The 23236-nt window shown below is 41.1% G+C and overlaps 2 protein-coding genes across 6 annotated transcripts in view; one reads left to right on the forward strand and one right to left on the reverse strand.

Annotated features, from left to right (window-relative positions):
- The window catches only part of dyrk1aa (dual-specificity tyrosine-(Y)-phosphorylation regulated kinase 1A, a), a 225845-nt gene that overhangs the window by 143506 nt on the left and 59103 nt on the right, over positions 1 to 23236 (forward strand). The window contains exon 13 of one of the 2 annotated variants that reach the window (XR_011341584.1): positions 9884 to 9974. The gene's annotated coding sequence lies outside the window, so the exon portion shown is untranslated. Of the gene's footprint in view, positions 1 to 9883; positions 9975 to 23236 lie in introns of those variants that run through there. The other variant, XR_011341583.1, reaches the window with a different exon arrangement.
- The window catches only part of kcnj6 (potassium inwardly rectifying channel subfamily J member 6), a 62889-nt gene that overhangs the window by 9416 nt on the left and 30237 nt on the right, over positions 1 to 23236 (reverse strand). For 2 of the 4 annotated variants that reach the window (XM_069888873.1, XM_069888872.1), the window contains 2 exons: positions 18102 to 18217; positions 13500 to 14411 (listed from right to left, as the gene is read on the reverse strand). In XM_069888873.1, the coding sequence (XP_069744974.1) occupies positions 13500 to 14403 (904 nt within the window). In that variant the 5' untranslated portion in view covers positions 14404 to 14411; positions 18102 to 18217. Of the gene's footprint in view, positions 1 to 13499; positions 14412 to 14825; positions 14893 to 18101; positions 18218 to 23236 lie in introns of those variants that run through there. The other 2 variants (XM_069888875.1, XM_069888874.1) reach the window with 2 other exon arrangements.

The following is a 23236-nucleotide window of genomic DNA, read 5'->3' on the forward strand; positions in this document are numbered from 1 at the left end:
AAGGAGATAGAGGGAAAAGGGAAGGGAGAGAGGAACAGATGAAAGGAGACAAGAGGTAAGAATAGGGGGGGGGGGTGGTTAATGAAACCAGATGGAAGATGAGGTGTCGTTTCTCCAATTTATGGGTCGTCTCTGTCTCGAAGTACATGAGATCATGGGCAGACTTGTCAGCAAGGGAATGGGACAGGCAGGCTACTGCGGCAGACAGAGCCGAGATGCTCAACGAGTTACACTTCATTAAGATCAACGACAACTGGTGTCAGGTTGCAGTTTTTCCAAACAGAACACAAAACCACTGGAGGAAACCAGCAGGCCAGACAGCATCTGTGTGGAGCAAGAGATTATCGACATATCGGGCTGAGAAACTGCTGCCGGTCTGCAGTTCTGCGCGACTGCAAAGTTGAGATTACTAACAAGCAGGTTCAATATGTGAGCAGCATCTCTTTAAGATCCAATTTACCTTCTGCACTTAATCACCCTTAAGTGTTAAGGGATCCACCTCCTTAAGTGATTTTCTACAGTCAAAAAGTCATCATGAAGTTGGCTTGTTGATCAGATTCACACCCAAGAGTCCCAGTCCATCCACCATTACGTAGGAAGGTGGAAGGAGCTAGCTCTTCCCCTCTCTCCCACCTGATAAATGTCCATTGAGACACAGTTGCTTGAGTACCCCTTTAAGGTGCTTATCTTGGGATCCTGGATTCTGAGTGCCCTGACGCACTCGAACAGGGTGGCACGGTTAAAGTAGCAGTTGGTGCAACTTTCTTCCAGTGCCGTTTCAAATCCAGCCAGTCTGTAAGGAGTTTGCGCATTCTCCTTGTGTTTTCATGGTTTTCCCCAGGTGCTTCTGTTTCCTCCCACCCATCAAAATGTACCAGGTGACGAGGTCAATTAGGTGTTACTGGGTGGGATGTGCTCATGGGCCGAAAGGACCTGTTATTGTCCTGTATGTCTAAATTAAAACATTTGAAGATCTTCAGCTTTCAAGAGCTTTTAATTTCCTTTTTGACTGAAACATCAAAAAACTATTCAAAAAGATGTCAATTTAAACAAATTAAATTGTGATTAAAAATCTAACAAAAATAAAGGTAAATATGTGAAGGACTTACCTGCAAGTACCTTTCCCCACACACTTGGTCAGCTCAATCAGGCCTCCCCATGTAAAGCTGAGGATGCTTGTAATGTACTGAACAGTCAGTGCATTTGGGCCCATGCACATCAAAGGGCAAGTTGCTCAGTAACTGGGACCTGTCCCTTTTTTTTCCACACACTTAAAATGACCTTTTGATTTAATACTGCTACTGAGAAGCCATTGAAAGTAGCTGCAATGAAATCAACCCACCAGAAAAGATTTCACCCACCTGCCTCACTGTTGACTCAAGGGCCAATCCTATTCTGGCTATGCTTTGCTGTCATCTTAGATTTTCACTAGATCCAGTAGAAGCTGGCAAACAGAATAGAATGATGCAGATGCCTCAATTCAAGGTGTGAACCTTGCACCCCTTGGCTTGGCTTCGACAGTCCTCTAATACACTGATATGTCATCTGTTGATTGGAGCATGTTTGAAGTGGACCCATAAATTAAAATCATAATGTGGCCTTACAATCCAATGTAGCTTGTTGTATTGTGCTGCAGTCTACTCTCTTTCAAAGGAATGTCAAAATATACATGTTGTGTTCTGAAGCCTTTTCAAGGCTGCTGTTTGGATTTTGGATACTTTCTCTTGCAAGAAACCAAGACTGCTCAATTTAAAAAAATATTTTATTTCAATTTAGACTTATCGCACAGTTACAGGCCATTTCGCCGCACGAGTCCGAGCTGCCCAATTACATCCAATTGACCGACAACCCTGGAATGATTTTTTTGAAGCGTGGTCGGAAACCAGAGGCACGGGAGAAAATCCAAGCAGACTTGGGGAGAGCGTACAAGTTTGTTAAGGACATCACGGGGATTGAAACCTGGTCCCGATCGCTGGTGCTGTACCACCGTTCCGCTAACCGCGACGCCAACCATGTTTAATCAAAATCCATTCTAAATCTCATCAATCCTCAGCTCTGACATGATGCAATTTTCAGTTTTACATTTTTAAATGTACTACCTAAGAGTTATTCCCCCAAATCATCTACATTTTAGTTCCCTCACAAATGCAGTCAAAGGTTCATCATAGTTACATATTACATTTTTCATTTCTTGTCCAATAATTCTATCTTATTATTAAATTAATGATACCAGCGTGGAGAATCTGACACTAGACTAGTTACTTTCTCAAATAAATCTAATAGGCTTCTGGGACAAGTATGAGGTATCTGTACTTGGGCTCTGTGAAGGTCTGGTAAATGTGATTTAATAATCATGGAATACAGCTATCTGGGCAAAGTCCACTGCTTCCGTTGCTACAGCAACCAACAGGAAATGGTTGTACAAGCAATGGGAGATGAATTCTCATTATTTGTGTCAAAGCATCAGTTCAACAATTAAATAGGTCAACAATCATTTTAGAATGTAAAAAATAATATAGGAAATTACAAAATTAAAGTACCAAGGTCTGTCGAGTTTGGTTTGTGTTTTGCCAACATATACCATGTAACAATAAAAAAAAACCGTACTTAATTATTATATTTAATGTTCATGTGTTTAATCAGTTCCAGAAATAATGAAGGCAAACCCCAGCAGTGGAGAGATCAGGGAACTAGAAATCTAAAGCCACATCTTCCTTCCTAGCTCATCTCACTGTGCGCATCAGGTTGTTTGTAAACTGAAACAAAATTGTTATTTTCTGGAAGGTATCGATCTAATCTCATTGCAGTGAATCAATGCTAATTGGTTTCATGATCACCAGCTATTACATGGGGATGCTATTTGCTCTCTGGGAGGGGGCCACTGACCAGAAAGCGCAAGAGCTGAGACGAGAGGCAGCAGCACCAATGGGACAACCTGTCAGTGGTCAGAGAGTGGGGGAGAGTTGAGTAGAAGAATGGAGAGGGAAGTGGAAGGGGCTGAGGAAAAGGCGAGTGAGAAAGAGGAGGGAGAGAGGCAGATCAGGGAAGTGGAGAGAAGGTGGTCAATTGAAGGGGGGGTGAGTGATGGTAATGGAATGGGCAAGATTGCATGTGCATGTGGCCCAGATGACTCTGCCAGTACCTCCCCTACCTGTGACTCCCTACCAGTGAGGAGGTGAAGAGGAGTGGACCCATAAGAATGCCAGGTTCGCCTCAAAGTTCTGCAGAGTCCTCACTTGGAAATTCACAGCCAGTCCATCATTTTACTGGGTTTAAACTCTGGAACTCCCTGCCCAACAGCACCAAGAAGAGGCTATCATTCAGAAAACCCATGATGGGGAAAGTTTCTTTGGCAAGACACTGAAGTGGCTGATCAGAGAAAATCAGTTTGTGTGTGCATCCAACGACCAACAAATCTCTCTCTGAAACCAACGAGAATCTTCCTGAGTGGTAACCATTTACCTTTAAGAACCAAAGCCTGGTGAAAATTCAGAAATGTTAAATTCTGTGCACAATTTAAGAATTGCCTGATACTGGTGAATCTGGAGAAGTGAATGATTGGACGATTAAAGCAAAGAACTTTCCTGAACATAGACACATTACATACACGTGCACTTAGAATTAGAACATTCAGTTAAGTTAATAGTAATAAGTAATATTAATATAATTAATAAGTAATATTAAAATAAGCACGTGTGTGTGCTAAATTCGCAGCAGCTCCTGGTCTTCAGTCATCTTGGTTCTGTTTGTACTTCGTAAAATGGTTTCAATCTCCCTAGTCTGTTTGGTAGCTGATGTAAAATGGTCACCTGACAATGGATGAACTCACACACAGGGAGCATCTTCCACTCCTCTGAAGTGGAGTAGAAACAAATCCTCTTCAATCCTGAGGAAATCTCAGAAGATTGAAACCATGAGGTTACCTTAAATCCCAAAACTGAAAGGGTAAGCCAAGTTCAACATCTGAGACTGATCCTGCCTTGAATCTCCTTACCTGGTTTTATTAGTAATGGGGAAGGCAGTGAGGACAAAGTGCAGACAACCAATCAACTCAGGAGCATGATGGTGATTTAAATCAGGCTGCCTCCCTTTTCTATTCCTAGACCTTCAGATGCTGGTGAGTTCACAAGATGAGATGAAGGGTTAATCCTTGAGGTAAGTAAGTTTTACTGCATTATTTTGGGGTCAGAGGAAGTGGGAGTATTTCTTCCTGCTGCCCAGCTAATATTCAGTTATGACACCATTGACCAAGTCTCCCAAGTCACCAAGTCTCCACCTTCGTTGAACTGCCTGATAATGCCTGCTCCTTCTGACCACTTTTGAGCTGCTACTTCTCACCTCTTTCCTGAAAAGAACATAAGAAATAGGAGCAGGAGTTCGCCATCTGGCCCATCGAGCCTGCTCTGACATTCAATGAGATCATGGCTGATCTGATGATAGGCTCATCTCCACCTACCTGCCTTTTCCCCATATCCATTAATTCCCTTACTATGTAGAAATCTATGCCACCTTAAATATATTTACTGAGGTCACCTCCACTGCTTGAATGGGGAGTGAATTCCATAGATTCACCATGCTCTGGGAAAAGCAGTTCCATCCTAAATCTGCTACCCTGAATCTTGAGATTATATCCCCTAGTTCTGGTCTCCCCCACCAATGGAAACAACTTACCTACCTCTATCTTATCATAATTTGCCTACCTCTATCTTTTCATAATTTTATATGTTTCACTTAGATCACCTCTCATTCTTCTAAATTCCAACGAGTACAGTCCCAACCTCTCCTCATAGGCCAACCCCTTCATCCCTGGAATCAACCTGAAAGCCTTACACAGACAGTAGCCCTTCACCGAGATCACCCATGGGGCTATAATAATCTCGCAGGGACACTGCTGATGTTTCTAATTAACCTGTATAAAGAGAGAAGTGGTGGTGTCCTTGATAAGATAAACCAGACAGCCACAGCCTACTCATCTTGGTTCCTTTACAATCTAAGAACATGCACTCGCACAAATCTTTTCCACTGCCGAGCTTTCAGTGTACAGGTATATCTCATTCTAATTCAACTCTCCATCATTCTGAATTGCTTCCTCCACATCATTTCAATACGTGTGATATATTTTCTGTGTTGCACAAGCTAGAACTGAACACAAAGTTCTATACCATTACTTCACTGATTTATTATGATGCCTTTCAGAGTAATTTTTTTTAACACTGCCTGAATCTGATCTGCTTTACTCCTAGGACTGAGATTTGCTGCAATAGATTACATTTATAGTACTTTTAACTAGCGTCTCAACCAGGATTAGCAGTCGTGGCATTAGCTTCTGAAATTCAATTTCCTTATCTTCGATGCAACTAAGTTTCAGAACAGCAGGCTGCTGTACAATGCAACTGATTGGATAGAATTTCTAAGCAAGTACATTTCTGTCCTCTGAATTACATGCATCATGTGTTTGTTGCTAACAAGAAAGTCTGCAGATGCTGGAGTCGAGCACAATGTACAAACATGCTGGAAAAACTCAATAGGTTATGCAGGAAGTCATGGGTAACCAACATTTCAAGCCTGGGCACTTAGTCAGGTATGAAGGACCTGCAGGGTTTTCAGGTTTGGTATTGGATCATATGTTTACTCATTTCCCTTTGATATTCTCCACTGTCTCTCAACCAACTTTAGTTTATCCTATTCAGGTTTGTAACTGAGGTTGTTATTCTTTGCTTTATTTTATCTTTTTGTTGGAGGTGCCACAAAATGTGGAACTGGACCTCTTCATCAACGTTGCTCAGCTGTTTGCAGGGACATAGAAATTCGTGTTAATCTCATAAAATTAAAGTATTTGCAATTGAAGTAAGCCCATGCTGAGTCTTATGTGCTTTGTGAATCTACTTTTATTCCTCCATCAAACCATTTTGATATTCACCTGAGGTGGTGAATGTGGGCTCAATTGAGTAAATTGGATAGATACCTGGATGTAAGAGGACTGGAGGGTTGTGGTATGGGAGCAGGTCAGGGAAATGATGGTTGGCATAGACTCGAGGGGCCAAATGGCTTGTTTTCTGTACCATAATGTTCTATGGTTCTATGCACAGATCTGCCCCTTTTTCCCTCCTGTGCGCATCACTTTGCTATTAATTGCATAATTCTATTGAAGCAGGTTCTAGATTCTTCAACTGGACAATATATTTCCTGGATTTATTTGTATTCAACTTCTACCTAAATGCTCTATTTCTGGTTTCCCCTCAATGGAAATGTTTCTTTAGTGTCACCTATTGAGGCAAATTGATTTTGACAGTTTCAGATAACCAGTGGCCACCCATTTCAATTCTGCACCCCACTCCCATGTCTGTCCATGGCCTCATGTTCTATCCCACCAAGGCCAACCGTACATTGGAGGAACAACAGTTGATTTTCCATTTGGATGGCATTAACATCGACTTCTCCGGTTTCTGCTCGCCTACTCTCCATTCTCCCTTCCCTTTCCCTTTGTCTTCTTTCATCCAGCTTTCCACCCCTTTCCTTCTCTATTCCCACAGTCATCCTCCTCCCCTGTTTGCTGCTGTGCCCTCCCTCCCTTATCCACACATTACCTCCTGCCTGTGGGACCGTGCTCCTCCCCCTGCACTTCCCCTCCTACCATTTTGATCAGGTGCCCTGCTAACATTGATGAAGGCCTCAAGCCCGAAACGTTGGTTATGTACCTTTATCTTTGCTATATAAAGTACGCCATTTGACCTGCTAAGTTTCTCCAGCATTGGGTTTTTATTTCATCCACTATGTCTGCAAACTTCAGTATTTTACTTCTTTCCAGTTTGTGTCAGATTTGGGCTGTTCTGATAAATGATCCCCAACTTGTGACTAACTCTCTTTCCCTCTCACCCAGATGACCTGTGAAGTACTTCCAGCATCTGTCTTACTTCATATTTCCAACTTCTGCATGTTTTTGTATTGCGAATGGAAGTTTTAAAATAGTAACCAAAATAATAGTGTAGAGAATATTCCATGGTACGTTTTGATAAATTCAGTAAGGTTGAAGACCACTACAACAGCTCCTGAGAGAACTGTAAGGAATATGTACTTATATTCCTACTGCTGCTCCCCTTCCACGATCAGACCCTTCAACAACAAACTCAGTCAGGGACACAATTATTGATTTTTTTTCTTCTCTCTGCAATGCAGATATTTTACATTTTGTTATCTGTTTTCAGTTCTTTATTTGTTTACATGTGTACATTGAGTACAGTTTTTTTTTGCACTACCTATAAATGGAAATTTTGGCTCAGCTGGAGGAAAAAGAATCTCAGGATTGTATGTGATGCCATGTATATGCTCTATCAATAAATCTGAAATCTTAGATGGAGCATTTTGTTCGAAAGGTCTAGAAACCTATGGAGTCTGAGAAAATAAAAGATGTGATTAGTAAGCCACAAGAGAGCCTCTCTTGGGGTGAGTCTAGCTGCTCATGGCAGTGCTTCTTGCTGTAACGGAGTTCTCATGCTTTCCAAAGAGATTAAAAGTCCATTTGTGCAGCTATATTCATGTTTGTTTTCAAGCAACCAAAGGTCTACTTTAATAGAATCACAGTTCCATCATTGTTTTATTCCTTTTCTTCTCAGTTCTCATTCCTCTCCTATTTATAAATGAGCAGTGATTCACAAATGTCCATCTTCTCTCAACCAGTACCAATACCTATAATATCATTCAGTTTCTTTTTGTCTCAATCTAATCACAGACATTCTGTTCTCTCTCCTACCTTCCTGTACACTGCAATGAAAAACATTTCTAACTTCTCCTAGTCCAGTGGTTCTCCACCTTTTGTTTTCCACCTGAAGTAATCTCTTCCTAACCACAGAGTGCCTATGGTACGTGAGTGGAAAGAAAAAGTTGAGAACCACTGTTCTAGTCTCTTCGATATTTCTCTAAGACATAGAATGGGGCCATTCAATGCTGGGTCACAGAGTAATCCCATTTCCTTATAATTTTCCTTGTATTGTTTCCCCCCCCCCCCCACCCCCATATTCACCACAGTTCAAACACCCACTCACACCTGGGGTAAAAACGCGCAAATCCTTGGGATATGGAATGAAACCGGAGCACCTGAAGGAAACTCATGCATAACTTGCAAAATCCACACAGGCAGCACCCAAAGTCAGGTTCAAACCTGGCCCCTTGTTGCAAGGTAGCAGCTCTCCAAGCAACTTGCGTCTCCTTAGATACCGACTGATCTGCTGAACACTTCTGCCATTTTCTCTTTTTATTTCAGGTTTCCAGTATCTGCATACTGTTTGCTTTTCAAATTTTCTAAGAAATCCATAAATTTCCAACGTTTGCCTCTTATTCATCCTCCATTCTATATTGCCACTGAATATTTATGTTACAACGGAAGGTGATTCCTCTTTCTTTGGAGACATTGTGAATATAATTGCAAATAATGCTAAAGGTATGTGTGGAGCACACAATAATCACATGGACATGATGGAGTGATTAAACGGGTTTAATTACCAAAAACCTCAGCATTACTGATACACGACTTGGCCAGGTTCCAGGTACAGGAGCAAAAGGGGGCAAGTCTGGGCACGCCAGCCTTTATTGGGAAATCCGGGGAGGAGCCAAGGGAGAAGATAGGGAAGGTCAGGGAGGTTCAGACTGGCCAGTCCGTACATCTATGCAAATGCATTTCACCACGTTATGAAATTGTTGGTGAAGACTTTAATGGTGTTCTGGATGGAAGGCTGGATGGATCACTGATAGTACACAAGTAATCAAAAAGATCAAAAACATTGAATAACATGTTAAGAGACCTGGGGTTAGTTGACCCACAGAGTCACAGAAACATAAAGAGGAGGGACTTTAGTCTCTTCACAAACATACATGGGAGTTATTCACATATAGATGTTTTGTGTTCCTGAACAATACATGTATCAAGTCGAAGATTGTAAAATAGACTCAATAACAATCAGTGACCACATACCTTTAATCTTCCACCTGGATTTAGAAATAGAAAAGTGTTTTAACTATTGGAGAGCAAATATTTCTCTTTTGATTGACCCTTCACTGACTCAGGAACTTAAACAGTGTATGGAGGAGTATTTTGATATCAATAATAATGGTGAAGTTCCATAATCCATCTTGTGGGATGCCACTAAAGCAATAATAAGGGGGTAAAATGATTGAAATATCAAGTAGAATAAGAAAGAACAGGTTGAAGAAGCAATCAGACTGGGAAAGTAAATTAAAGTCAGTACATAAAAATGAAGAACCTCCTAAATGAATGAAGACAAAAGAAAAACACAAATTAGAGGAGCTCCTGACATACAAAGCTGAAGGGGCCCTGAGATTTTTGAATCAAAAATATTACGAGAAGGGAAACAGCTGGTTGCCTCTTGGCATTTCAGCTGTGTAAAGAGCAAGCTAATCAAGTGGTCTCTAAAGTCTTTCACCCGGCCTCAAGGAAGTTAGTTTCACAACCAAGAGAAATAGCAGAAGCATTTGCATCCTTTTATGAAGAATTATATGGATTCTCCTTAAATCAGAGACAAAGAGGGGATGATAAGAACATTCCTTCCTAGATTAAATCTTCCCTCCCTTTCCCAAGAAGAAATGGTGAAAATGACAGCATGTATCAAAGAACAGGAAATAAAGGGGGTTTATTAATAAACTAAAGAATAATAAATCCCCAGGGATCGATGGAATTCCGGGAGGATTCTACAAGTGTTATAGGGAGGAGCTCTCCCCAATACTAGCTATAATTATTAATGATCAAAAGATACTTAGCGTTATACTAACAAAGGGAATTCAGATTATGTAAAAGGACTTTTCATGTCATTTGAACAGCTGAAGAAGAAATATGACTTGACCAATAAGACCTTTTTCTTGCTACCTTCAGTTGCGATCCTTCCTGAGGGCCAATTTGGGCCTGAAATGACTTCTATCAGGACTCAATGAAAAGGAGAAACTACTCCATGAAGGAAATGCATGTAAGTTTATTTCTAGAATGTACTTTTTATTAATGAGTGAGAGCCTAAAGCCAGGTTTGCATAAGTCTAGGGTGAGATGGGAGTCAGATCTAGACACAACAGTTGATGAACCACTCTGGTCAGATCTATATCAGGGAAGTTTGTTGGCTACTATCAATGCCAGGTATAGATTGGTCCATTATAATTTTCTCCATATATTGTACCTCATCCTGCAGAAATTACACCAATATAAACCTGAATTATCAGAGATGTGTTATAGGTGTGGTGCAGAGGTTGGTTCCTTCTTACATTCTACCTTGAGAACCAACATATTTTGTACTGGGAGAGATTTCAGAGGATATAGATACTAAAAACCAGACATGTTTACTTGGGGTGTTACTGTTGATCACAGTATTATAGAGAAATATAAAACCAACATTGGAGGGAAAGATTAAAAAGTGTATATTTGATGGCAAGCATAACACCAAAACTCCAAAAGGACATGTTTTCAACATCAAGTGGTCACCGGTAATACTACAGTTACCGAGATTGACTAAGGATATAACCTCCCCATAACCTCAGTGGTGGCAAGGAGTTCGACCAGTAATTGGAGTAATGTACACAGAAGAAATTGTGACTGTAGCAAGTGCATGTATAGTGATAACTCAGTAATAAATTCAATACGATTTATTCTGACCCTCTCCTCTTTAAGCTCGGAAGTGTCACAATGAGCACATGAAGAATTGTATGGTCCAATATAAAGGTGACTGCATATTGGTTAGAGAAAGGTTAATTGGGTGCCTAAATCTGTGATACCTCTATGAACAGAACTCGAATAAGCTAGATTGATACACCGTATACATCTGCTATGTGATTTATGCATTTTGTTTGTGTGCTCACATGATATGACTGCATATGGAAATAAAAGTTAAAAAAAAAAGAACATCCTTCATTCCCCCACAGATGGCCGTGTTTTTCATCCCCTTGGGTCTGTTCTCTTCCTTTGAGACACTTTTTTATGGCTTTGACCAAGGCTTTACCCACTACCCTAAATAACTAATAACAAGCCTCATTGATTATTTTTTATCCTTGTAGAGCTGCCTTGGAATGTTTTAACATATTAAAGGATTGTGATATCAATTTATATAACAATTACAGTATGGAAACAGGTCATTTCGGCTCCTCTAGTCCACACCGATTTAAGTGAACTCCACTAGTCCCACCTACCTGCTCCCTCTCCATAACCCACCTGTCCACTCACATCCATGCACTCATCCAACCCTCTCTTAAATGACAAAATTGACCCTGCTGCAATCACCTCTTCTGGAAGGTCATTCCACTCAGCCACCACTCTCTGAGTGAAGAAGCTCCCTCTTAAGTTACTTCTAAAGTTCTGTCCCCAACCCTTAACTTATGACCCCTCATTCTGATCTCACCTACCCTCAAGGGGAAGAACCTATTCACATCTACTCTATCTATCCCCTCATAATTTTATATACCTCTATCAAATCCCCCCTCAACTTTCTACACTCCAATGAATAAAGATCAAGTCTACTCAATCTTTCTCCGTAATCTAGATACTGCAATCCAGGCAACATTTTAGTAAATCTTCTCTGCACCCTCTCTACCTTATGTTCTGTGAGTCCTGCACCCAATTGTAATTGTGAGCAAATTTACCTTGTCTTTGCTCCTCAGTCCTTATGTTCTCCCTGAGAGTTTATCGAGGCTGAGAAAATATCAGCCATTGAACCTTTAATCCATCTATAGATTCTATAAATGTGAAACCTGGAATGTCATATTTTTATTTTTGACTTTGAACAGGTGAAATATGATTACAGAGGACTCTGTACTTTTGCAAGCATCCAGATAGATGCATCATTGAGCACTGATATGGATGTGGATTAATACTATTTACCAAAAAAATGTGATTTTAAAAAGAAAGATTTCAAAATACAGGTGTATCTAGAAGTAGAGCCATCATTCTCCATGTGGCCATCTGTTGCCGAAGATGCCAAGAGTTGAGTTACTATCCAATTCTGTAAAGAAAGCAACTCACCAGCATCTAAGTAATAACACTGTGCAGATCCTTCATTGTTAATCATGAACAGACTTTCGGTGACATTTTTCTGCATTTGGTTCCATCTCTTGTGTACCCAACTCCTTTATTTTCCCAATCAAAAAGCATATTCCCTCACCAATTTCCACTTCAGTCTTTCACCTCACTCTTTGTTTCACTCACCTTCCCTATTGTAAATCCCTTCCATAGCCCTCAAGCTCCACTTTTCCCTCCCCAACAAGCATCCTTTGTGCCAAAAACCTACTTAAACCTCATCCCCACCCCCCCATTCCCTCTAAACCACTCAACATGCAGGTTTTCCAACACCTTCCACCCCTTCCCCCAGGAGATACACCCCAAGCCTCCACCATGCAAATTCCTGTCCCTTCTCTCCAAAACTCACTCCCAACCAATCTCCCCACTGAAAACTTGCCCAAACCTTCTTCACAGCCTTTCTTCAACATTACCAATTTCCAATGCACATACACTAAACCCATTTTCACCAGCCTCCACATTCCCAAACACCCTCATCCAAACACAGTGACCAGCTTGTTCTTTCTGCAACCCACTCTCTGTCAATGGTTGTTCAGTTTTTGAACATTTCTCGAATCACGAAAATCAAAATGTGTTCTTTCTCTTTAGAATGAGCACTGAAAGAGGTTGTGTGCGTAATAAATTAAGACAACATGCACTTCGGTTAGCCTCCCATATTCAACCACACATGCTTGTGTTAGCCTGTGTGAACCAAGTTTTGTCCACACACTGGACATCACTGGCTCTCAGAAGTTGAAAAATTACATTTAAAGTACTCATTTTTGTTTTCAGGTTCCTTCTTTCTGAAGCGTGAAAACCACCTTATTGCTGTTCTAATTATTTCTTTTTGCAATTTAGTTGTTTTATTATATTTAGAGGGAAGGGAAGGGAAGGGGAGCTGGTGGAATGGAAGCACCCCCTTCCCTTCCCTCTGCCATCAGAGCGCTCCTCTCCCCACCGCTTCTTGGCATTTTTTTACTTTTTTATCCAGGCACCTGCCTGTTTTTTGCCCAAACTTTGACAAAGGACTCAGGCCCAAAACGTTGGTTACCCTTTACTTCCTATAGAAGTTGCGTGACCTGCTGAGTTTCTCCAGCATGCCTGTGAATTGCACTCAACCCCAGCATATGCAGACTTCCCTGTTTGACTCCAGCAGGTCCAAGGATAGTTTCTTCCCCTTTGTGATCGGACTATTGAATGGTCTTCTGGTTGGTACCCTTGTTCTGGTTTAACGGACCTTTTCTCAGTAACACTAGACTCTGCAATTTTAGCTTTGTTTTGCACTACCTGCTATACTCATGAATAGGCTGACTTGTTTGGACAGAACACCAAGCAAAATTTTTCACTGTATCTCAGTACAAGTGACAAGAAACCACACATTTCAGATCAGTCACAGAGTGACTGATGGTTTGAGAATTGAGAGCCTGGTAGTGTGCCTTTGCAAGTGTATCCCTTACCTGTTGCTTCCACCATTCCTTCCAGGATCACCACGATTTCCATTTCCTCTTTTGCCAGCTGGGCTTTGGAGATTTCCCAGAACGGGCTTTGCTGGTTGATCTCATGACAAATGATTAAGGGGGAAACCAAAAAGAGACGGTCGTCCCCAGTGTCGTAGCCAACGTTTATATCTGTTTGGTTGAGCGGGATGAACTCCCCTTCCTTGGTCTGCTTGGATTTGATCAGTTTGGCACGAATGGAAGCCTCGACGATGTGTGAATTTCTCAGGTCCCCGACTCGGAACATCAGGCACAATTTGCTGTCGCGCACACTGATCACAGCATTAGTGGAGAACACCAGCGTTTCGGCTCTCTTGTTGGGCTGCGAGATCTTTACGAACATGCACCCCACCATGAAGGCATTGACTATTGAGCCCAGTACAGATTGCACGAGGAGTAAAATAATGCCTTCGGGGCACTTATCTGTGATGAATCTGTAGCCATAACCAATGGTGGTTTCAGTCTCTATGGAGAAGAGAAATGCTGAGACAAAGCCATTGAGATTGTTAACACAGGGTACCCACGAAGCATCCCCTATGTGGGTTAGGTCCCCACGTATGTAGGCAATAAGCCACCAGATCATTCCAAAGAAAAGCCACGTGGTTGTATAGACCATGACAAAGATTAATAGATTGAGTCTCCATTTTAAGTCCACTAATGTAGTGAAGATATCAGTCAGGTATCGGTAGCGCTCCCGAACATTGCCATGGTGAACGTTACATTTTCCATCCTTCCGCACATATCTCTGGAGGCTGCTTACAGTAGCATGACCCGCCGAAGCTATTTGTTTCGTGGTGTCCTCGCGCACTTGCTTCGGTAGTTTTGGTTGCAGAATGGCCAGAGGGCTCTCGATGTCCCGCTCCATTGGTTAGTCTGGTTGGAAGGAGACAGATGCAACGAAAGTAATTTCATTACAAAGATAAAGCTACCGTCAAACATCAGTGTAACTTTTTAAGTCTCAAACTCCAGCCATGTAATATTACCAATCCTTCCCAGGATGGGGAAAGCTATTAAAGCTGTAGGATTTTCTAATTCATGTGAAACATCTCATAATTGATACTTGGCAACTCACAATTTCCATATGATTATATTCTTGAGAACCTCCCCTGCTCCCTCATACCCATTCCAATAGTTAGTCATTCCTTGTTCTGGGAAAATATACAGTTTCAAAATTACTATTTAGTACTTTGTCCTCATAATTTGGAGGAAGGTAAGATTCTGGATATATCCCTGAGCTATCTTTTGTGGATTAGACCATAAGAAACAGTAAGTCCACTCTGCTATTACATCATGGCGGATCTACTTGTGGCGGCACACATCCTCATGGCGAACCGGCCCCGCTTGTATCGCCACGTGACGGGGCAGCCATGGGGAAATGGCATCGTCAGAAGTTTCTCTCTGACTCCAGCATCCCTTCCAGCGCCCACCCTGGGGAGCGATTTTGACATCACAATGCATCTGGTGACTGAGCTCCTGCTGCCCTTAAAGGGGCGCATTGAATTTGAATAAAAACAGTCGTTAACGTGGTGGTTGTGTCTCTCTCACTGCTCACACCGCCATAGTGGTGACCCCGACGAGCCCAGACGAATTTCTGGACACCTGAACACCATGGATTCGGCAGAGCTTAACATACAATCCTTTTCAACTCCATTTTCTTGCCTTCTCTCCCTAACCCTTGATTCCCTTTGTAATCAAGAACTTATCTACCTCCGTCTTAAATATGCCCAATGATTTGGCCTCCAGAGCTGTCTGTAGCAATGAAATCCTCTGGGTAAAGCGATTCCTCCTCATCTCTGTTCTTGTGTTCTGTGGCTGTGCCAGACTCCCACACCAGAGGAACCATCCTCTCCGCATCTACTCTATCCAGACCTTTCAGTGTATGATATTTTAATGAAATTTCCCCCTCCCCTCCCCCCAATCTTCTAACCTCAATAGTGGTCAAATTAATGGCCTCTCAGTTATCTCCTCACTGGGTCCTGAGATCCCAAATAAAGGGACCACCCTCATGGATATTCTCTCCACTGTGTCAATGCTTTCATTTCTCATCTTTTACTTGGCTTTTGGAAAATGACCAGGACTCCAGGTATTATTCCAACAGAGAACTATAGATGTTGATTATAGCTTGTTCTGACCTGCCCTTTGGTTATGAAGTTCAATATTCTATTGGCTGGGATTGCTTTTAGAGTTATAGAGCTATAAAACTTGGAAACAGACCCTTTGACCAAGTTGCCTATCTGAACTAGTCCATTTCCCAGCATTAGGCTCATATCCCACTAAACTTTCCCTATATGTTACTGACCAAACATCTGCTAACTGTAATTGTACTCACATCTACCATTTCTTTCCATATGCCCCTCTTCTGAGTGAAAAAATGGCACTCAGTTCCCCTTTAAGTATTTCTCTTCCTGGATTCAACCCATTCCTCTCCTCGCCTCAATGACAATTCATCTTATCTAAGTCCCTCATGAACTTATATACCTCTATGCTCCAGGGGAAAAAAAATCCCAGCTTTCTACTTTCTCATAATCTAATTTGAAGAACTTGCGCTCACACACATCTTTGAACAATCTCACTCTGTTCTGCAGCTCTTTGCTCTTAATTAAGTATTCTTGAAGTGTAAGCCAAATGTATGATTTAAAAAATATATATATCTTGGCCAACAAATACATTGAACACAAACAGTAGTGAGATAAATGAACAACTCGTTTACTTTAGATGTTTTTTGAGGGATAAGTGAGCCACTGGGAAAGCTCTTCCTGGATGAGTATAATGAATCTTCCTCAATGTTTCAGCACCTTTCCTGCCACATGCTTTCTTAGCACATTATATATCTCCTTATAAGTAAAGGCTAGAAAATGCAAGCTCACTGAGTCATTCCTCAGAACAATTATAATTATCGTAATTGGTTATTGTCTCAGAATGTATGGAGACAAAATTTTGGTGTGTAATGCACCTACTTCCACACCTATTGTAAAGCACGCTTGTATTTCACCCAATCTGTACACTTAAAGCCTCCTTTGAATTTTTTCTACCATTGCTTTGTCTCATAAGCAATTGATCTACTATATGTGGATTTCAGCATTGCAGTGAATAGAGTCGCTGCCTCAGAGTTCCGGAGATCCAAGTTCAATCTCGACCCCCCTGTGTGAAATTTCCGCGCTCTCTCAGTGACCACATGGGATTCCCGAGGATGCTCCGGTTTCCTCTCACCAGCCACACCCCAAAAAATGAGTGTGGGTTAACTGCCCGCTGCAAAATACCCCTGGCAAACAGTGGGAGGTTAATGCGATGCTGTCACAGCGACCCAGGTTCGAATCCGGTTCTGACTGTAAGAGTTTGTACCTTCTCTCCATTTCTGCAAGGATTTTCCCTGGGTGGTCCACTTCCTCCCATCCAAAATATTGTAGGTTAATTTGGGTGTAATTGGGCAGCACAAGGTTGGAATTGGCTTCTACCATGCAGTAAATAAAAATTTAAAAATTACATTTTAAAAATTTAAAAGGACATTTCATGAAGTGCCACATAATTGGCTTGCCCTAAAGATTGAACTCAAAAGCATGGATTGAAAATTGTCCAGTGAGTGTTATTTGCATCAGAGAGTATTAGCAGCAATATCTTTAAATCTACCAGCATCAAATCACAAGAATTGCTATCAACCAGAACCTTATCTGGATCAGCCTCATAATCACTGTGGCTGTAAAAGCAGGTCAGAAGTTGGGTATCCTCTGGTAATGACTTGCCATTTACAAGTAAAAGTCAGGAGGGTGATGGAATATTTTCGACTTGCCCACAACGACACTCAGTAAGCTTAACACTGACCAGCAAAAGCCTGTTACAAATTGATATGAATGGCAGAGGGTGTGTTATCAATTTGAAGTGGCAGGAATTGGACTTCAGTCATCCCGGTCAAAAATGCCCTACCCTGTCTCACCACCTGAGCTGGTATTTCTCCAGGGCTCTGCCTCAAACTTTAACAGATTCCTTGGAGAAAGATTGTTTTCACATATCCCTCAGAGGTTTGTCTAATCAGCCAAGAAATGTTACAGGAATCAGGAGGACTTGAGTGGAAATGTTAGGGGAGATGAGCCTGAGCTTAAAACCTGAGCATAACTTGTAATGAATAATATATATTTTTCTAGCTAACCAAATAGCTAATTTCTAAGATTTTAAAGACCCAAACTAAGGTCTTTAAAAAAAATTAATTACATGATCATTGCAGTATTTACATATTATTCTTAACTCAATTAAGAAGTAGATTCATTTGGGAAAAAAAATCCAACAAGATTGAAAATAAATGCAGGTGTATTGTTGGCACCAGACTTCGATGTAATATGGAAACAAGTGAATAGGGGAGTAACCAATGTGAAACTGGATGGTCTCAGCAGGTAGGGCAGCATCCATGGAGAGAAATACTTCTGGTCTGGACCCTTTCTTTGACTACTTCTGCTGTGGCGAGACCTGGACACATTGAGTATTGGTGCAACTATGCATCTTGTGTGGCCAGAGAAGAATTGGTTCCTCTGTAAGCCTTAGATCAATGTAGTTGGCTGATTGAGAACTGACCTGGTGCAATGGGCTTCTACCACAGCACCTGACATCCGTGGTTGCAGGTGCTTTGGTTTATCCACTGCTCAAGGATGGTCCATGCCTGATTCCAACTTGTGAATTATGTATTGCATCTGCCAATGGAGAGATTGAGGTTAATAAATGGCAAGAAGATTTCACTTTCCAAATGACTTCTCCATCTAATTGGGTCCTGTGCTCAGAACATTCTGGATGGAGCACCAGCTATCTGACGCTTCTCCAGGTCTGAAAAGAGTGACCACATCCCAAAAAACTTGCAGAAATATCAAATTTGCCATATTCTGCACTCACTTTGCCACTCCCGAATACAAGCCTAAGTACCTTGGTCACAGCAATGAAGAGTTAACGTGAAATGGTTATATTGGACAATGAAGATATTATTTCCTTAACACTTTTGAGTGTATTTTATGGATTTGGGATGCTGATCATGAAAATTGCCTCAAAATGTTACTATCATGTACCATTTTTTAGATATAACCTATTTTTAAGCTACATCCTGCTGAATGATAGCATAGAAAACCAACATGTCATTGAAAATTCATTTTCTGAATTCGCACTTGGAGTTCTTCCCTGTTGATCTTGGTGCAGTCAGTAACGAACCTGGTGAAACCTTTGCGACCATGGTAAAGCGGTATCAGGGCAACTGGAATCCAACAATGCTGGTCAACTATTGTTGGACACTGACACCAAGAGGCATCAGATGCCGAGTACAAATGAAAATCAGCGGCAAAACATATTTAGATCAGTTGAACTCATGCAATGTGTCAGCATCATTATGCGATTAAATGTGTTAAATTTAATAAAAATTAAATTAATGTTTCTCCAACTTCCTACGTGATACAGAAAGTATGAAATTATCTTTGTGTTCAGCTTGAAGTTATTTATCGTAATCCCCAATTTTTTTTCAAGAAGCAAACCTTTTGAAAAAATTTGTTGGTTATCTCACAAGGGAATCCACATCTTATAGCTGCCAATGGCCAAAATAATTTTGGTAACGTCCAAGCAGTTAGAAGGCCTTCACCCATCTCTGTGGATTAGTATAAGAAACATAGATCCAAGAGGTAAGTGGAGTTAAGATTCAGGGCCCTAGATTTCACTACGTTTTGTACAAAATAAGGATCATGTAATTTTATTCCTACATATGTGACAAAACGGTCAACCAGTTTACCTATCTCAGCTGCACCATTTCATCAGATGCAAGGATCGACAATGAGATAGACAACAGACTCGCCAAGGCAAATAGCGCCTTTGGAAGACTACACAAAAGAGTCTGGAAAAACAACCAACTGAAAAACCTCACAAAGATAAGCGTATACAGAGCCGTTGTCATACCCACACTCCTGTTCGGCTCCGAATCATGGGTCCTCTACCGGCACCACCTACGGCTCCTAGAACGCTTCCACCAGCGTTGTCTCCGCTCCATCCTCAACATCCATTGGAGCGCTTACACCCCTAACGTCGAAGTACTCGAGATGGCAGAGGTCGACAGCATCGAGTCCACGCTGCTGAAGATCCAGCTGCGCTGGATGGGTCACGTCTCCAGAATGGAGGACCATCGCCTTCCCAAGATCGTGTTATATGGCGAGCTCTCCACTGGCCACCGTGACAGAGGTGCACCAAAGAAAAGGTACAAGGACTGCCTAAAGAAATCTCTTGGTGCCTGCCACATTGACCACCGCCAGTGGGCTGACAACGCCTCAAACCGTGCATCTTGGCGCCTCACAGTTTGGCGGGCAGCAACCTCCTTTGAAGAAGACCGCAGAGCCCACCTCACTGACAAAAGGCAAAGGAGGAAAAACCCAACACCCAACCCCAACCAACCAATTTTCCCCTGCAACCGCTGCAATCGTGTCTGCCTGTCCCGCATCGGACTTGTCAGCCACAAACGAGCCTGCAGCTGACGTGGACTTTTTACCCCCTCCATAAATCTTCGTCCGCGAAGCCAAGCCAAAGAAGAGAAGATGTGACTCAGGAGAATTCTATTTGTTATGGGTTTTCTTACCAAAAATGTAGTTTCTTTGTCTAGCCTAGCCTTTCTCAACAAGGGGCATATTCTGGGGGGGTCACAGCACATTTAAAGGGAAGTGGGGTAGGGGAAAACAGACTGAAATCCTAAAATATTTTTAATGAAGTCAGTAGGCAAGAAATGTGGAAGAAACCAACTAAACTTGACTACTTCACAGGGAAGGGGACCCGTAAATTTTGAGCAGAGTTCTAAATGGGAACATAGCCCAAATTGGCTGGTCAAATAGCTTTACCATTTTCAAGTCCTTGATTAAATTGCCTCTAATCCTTATGTAAAGTCTGCATATTATTTAACATGATATTTTTTTCAGTATTTCTTATAGAAAAATTACAGTGAAGTCTAAATATAGATGTGGAAACTTCCAAAAGCATTTGCACTGAAGGCTATGATGGTACATGGTGATTTAGCTGGCAATCCTGCTGCCTCACATTCCAGTGACCTGGGCTAATCCTTACTCTGGGGTCTGGAGTTTGCATGTTCCATGTGTGTTCATTTCCCTGAGTGCTACAATTCCCTCTGCCCCAAAGATATTTTGGCTGGTAGGTTAATTTGCAACTGTCGATTGCCCCTCTTCTCGGAAAGTGGTATGAGTTGGAGTTGACAGATATGTTATGGAGAATATTTGGAGGCATGAGATGGATGGGATTGGTCTGTGAGTGAGGCGGCTGGGCACTGCTGAGAGCATTTGCTGCTATCAGTATCAATGAGATGGAGGCTGGGTCAAGTATAATAAGTCCAAGTTTGGTAGCGGTGTTTTTTTTGTTGTGAGCAGAATGAAGAGGGGCTTCAAGAGGATGTAGACAGGTTAAGTAAGCAAACAAGGAGATGGCAGATGGAATTTAAAGTATCCTTTAAATGAGAATGATCAAACTCACTGCTTGTAATGAGAGAACAGAAGAAGACAAAATGATTGGCTGATAAGGAAAAACAATGTGGAGTTCTAAATAAAACTTGCCTGTATGTATTGTTTTACAGTTCAAATATTCTGAAGCCCATATGGTCATAAGGTTGAAAATGACATAAATCTTCAGGACTAATAAATAGGATTGTAAACAAGGAAACTCAATTCCTCGTACATCACAAGTAATACACCTCACAGTGAGTACAGAGGAAGAAGAATAAATTGATCAGAGTATAAACTTACAAGGTGCACGGTTTTTCTGGAGGATTGCTGGTAGATTATATTCTCTGTTAGAGGTGGAATAATATCATTTAACTCACTGTAACTATAGTAGCTTCTGAGCTATACTCAATATACGTTGTTAGATTATGTTGGAGCACAGTAGCACAAGGGTAAATTTACTGTGTTAGAAACCAAATATCTGACCCTGAGAAATCCCATCATGACAGTTGCAAATTTATATTAAGAGAATTAAATAAATCTGGAATTAAAGTTCCAATCTTAAAAATTGTAATCATGAAACTAATGGATTGTTATAAAAGCCCATCTCATTCATGAATACTTTCAAGGATATTTAATTGGAAAAAAATAAAATCTTGGTTTCCTGGTACCAACTTGGTATCAGGTGCATTGAAGATTATTATGATCACAACAGAGGCAATTTATGTCTTTTGAGGGACTTAAAAATAAATAAAATTTATTTCATTACGTTCTGTACAAAATAAGGATCATGTAATTTTATTCCTACATATGTGACTCAGGAGAATTCTATTTGTTATGGGTTTTCTTACCAAAAATGTAGTTTCTTTGTCGAGCTTAGCCATTCTCAACAAGGGGCATATTCTGGGGGTCACAGCACATTTAAAGGGAAGTGGGGTAGGGGAAAACAGACTGAAATCCTAAAATATTTTTAATGAAGTCAGTAGGCAAGAAATGGGGAAGAAACCAACTAAACTTGACTTCTTCACAGGGAAGGGGACCCGTAAATTTTGAGCAGAATTCTAAATGGGAACATAGCCCAAATTGGCCAGGAAATATATAGCAGTTACTTGGAAATCTGATTCCCTACTTCACATTGATCATTGGAACATGGAAGTGCAAAGTTGTATTCCCCTTGAGAAGATTACTTACAGTTTTAGGAATTGATATAGCAGAAGAATCTCCAATTGTGATATTTTTTGAGGGAAAATTGAGACCATTAATTGTCCTACCAATGTGCTCAGATATGGAAATTCTAATTCGAAAGGGGAATGCAACCAAATTTATCTCTAATTTAGATCGGGTGAGAGATGGGAATCAGACTTGGGGATTGGAATCGATCCCTGCAAAAAAGTTGCCTCTTAAGTCCACCCTCCCCCTTCTTATCTTAAACCATTGCCATCTAGTTTGAGATTCATCTGCTCTGGGAATTCACTTTACTCATGCTACTTGTGATTTTATACATCTTCACAAGGTCACCCCTCAGCCTCTAATGTCTCAAGGAATAAGAACCCAATCTTTGGGTGCTGTGTTTGTCTTTTTTTGTGTGACCATCTGTTTTTCTCCATGTGCCAAGGATTTCTCCCACATTTCAAAGACATTGCAAGCTGGTAGGTTAATTGGCCCCAAAAACATAAGTAGTGATGCCAGGAGAAGGGTCCAAAAGACCCTTTTGGATAGAATCGGGGGAAGTGCTGACAAAAATTGTGGAGGTGAATTTCCCTCAAGGCCCGGAATTATTTCTTCTTGGGAATTTGGCAGTTATAAAAGTTAACTTCTCCAGAAGTAAACCTAAATTTATTAAAATTGCATGTCAATAGCCAGGAAATGTATAGCAGTTACTTGGAAATCTGATTCCCTACTTCACATTGATCGTTGGAACATGGAAGTGCAAAGTTGTATTCCCCTTGAGAAGATTACTTACAGTCTTAGGAATCAATATAGTATGTTCATCGAAATTTGGCAACCTTATTTAGATTACTTAAATGCCCAGATTGTATAATTTATTTTGATATTTGTCAATTAGTGTACTCCTTATTAGAAATTTAATATTTTTTAAATGATGTGACTCTGAGATGTTGAACCTTGCTCCTGCTGGTTTTTCTTTTCTATTTACTTTCTTTTTATCTCCCTCTCTTCCCTGCTATCTGTCCCCTCTTCTATCGAATCTGGGGAGGGGTGATGGGAGAAGAGGAACCCTCCTTTAAA

This window comes from Narcine bancroftii, chromosome 7 (genome assembly GCF_036971445.1).
Source record: "Narcine bancroftii isolate sNarBan1 chromosome 7, sNarBan1.hap1, whole genome shotgun sequence".
Classification (NCBI taxonomy): domain Eukaryota; kingdom Metazoa; phylum Chordata; class Chondrichthyes; order Torpediniformes; family Narcinidae; genus Narcine; species Narcine bancroftii.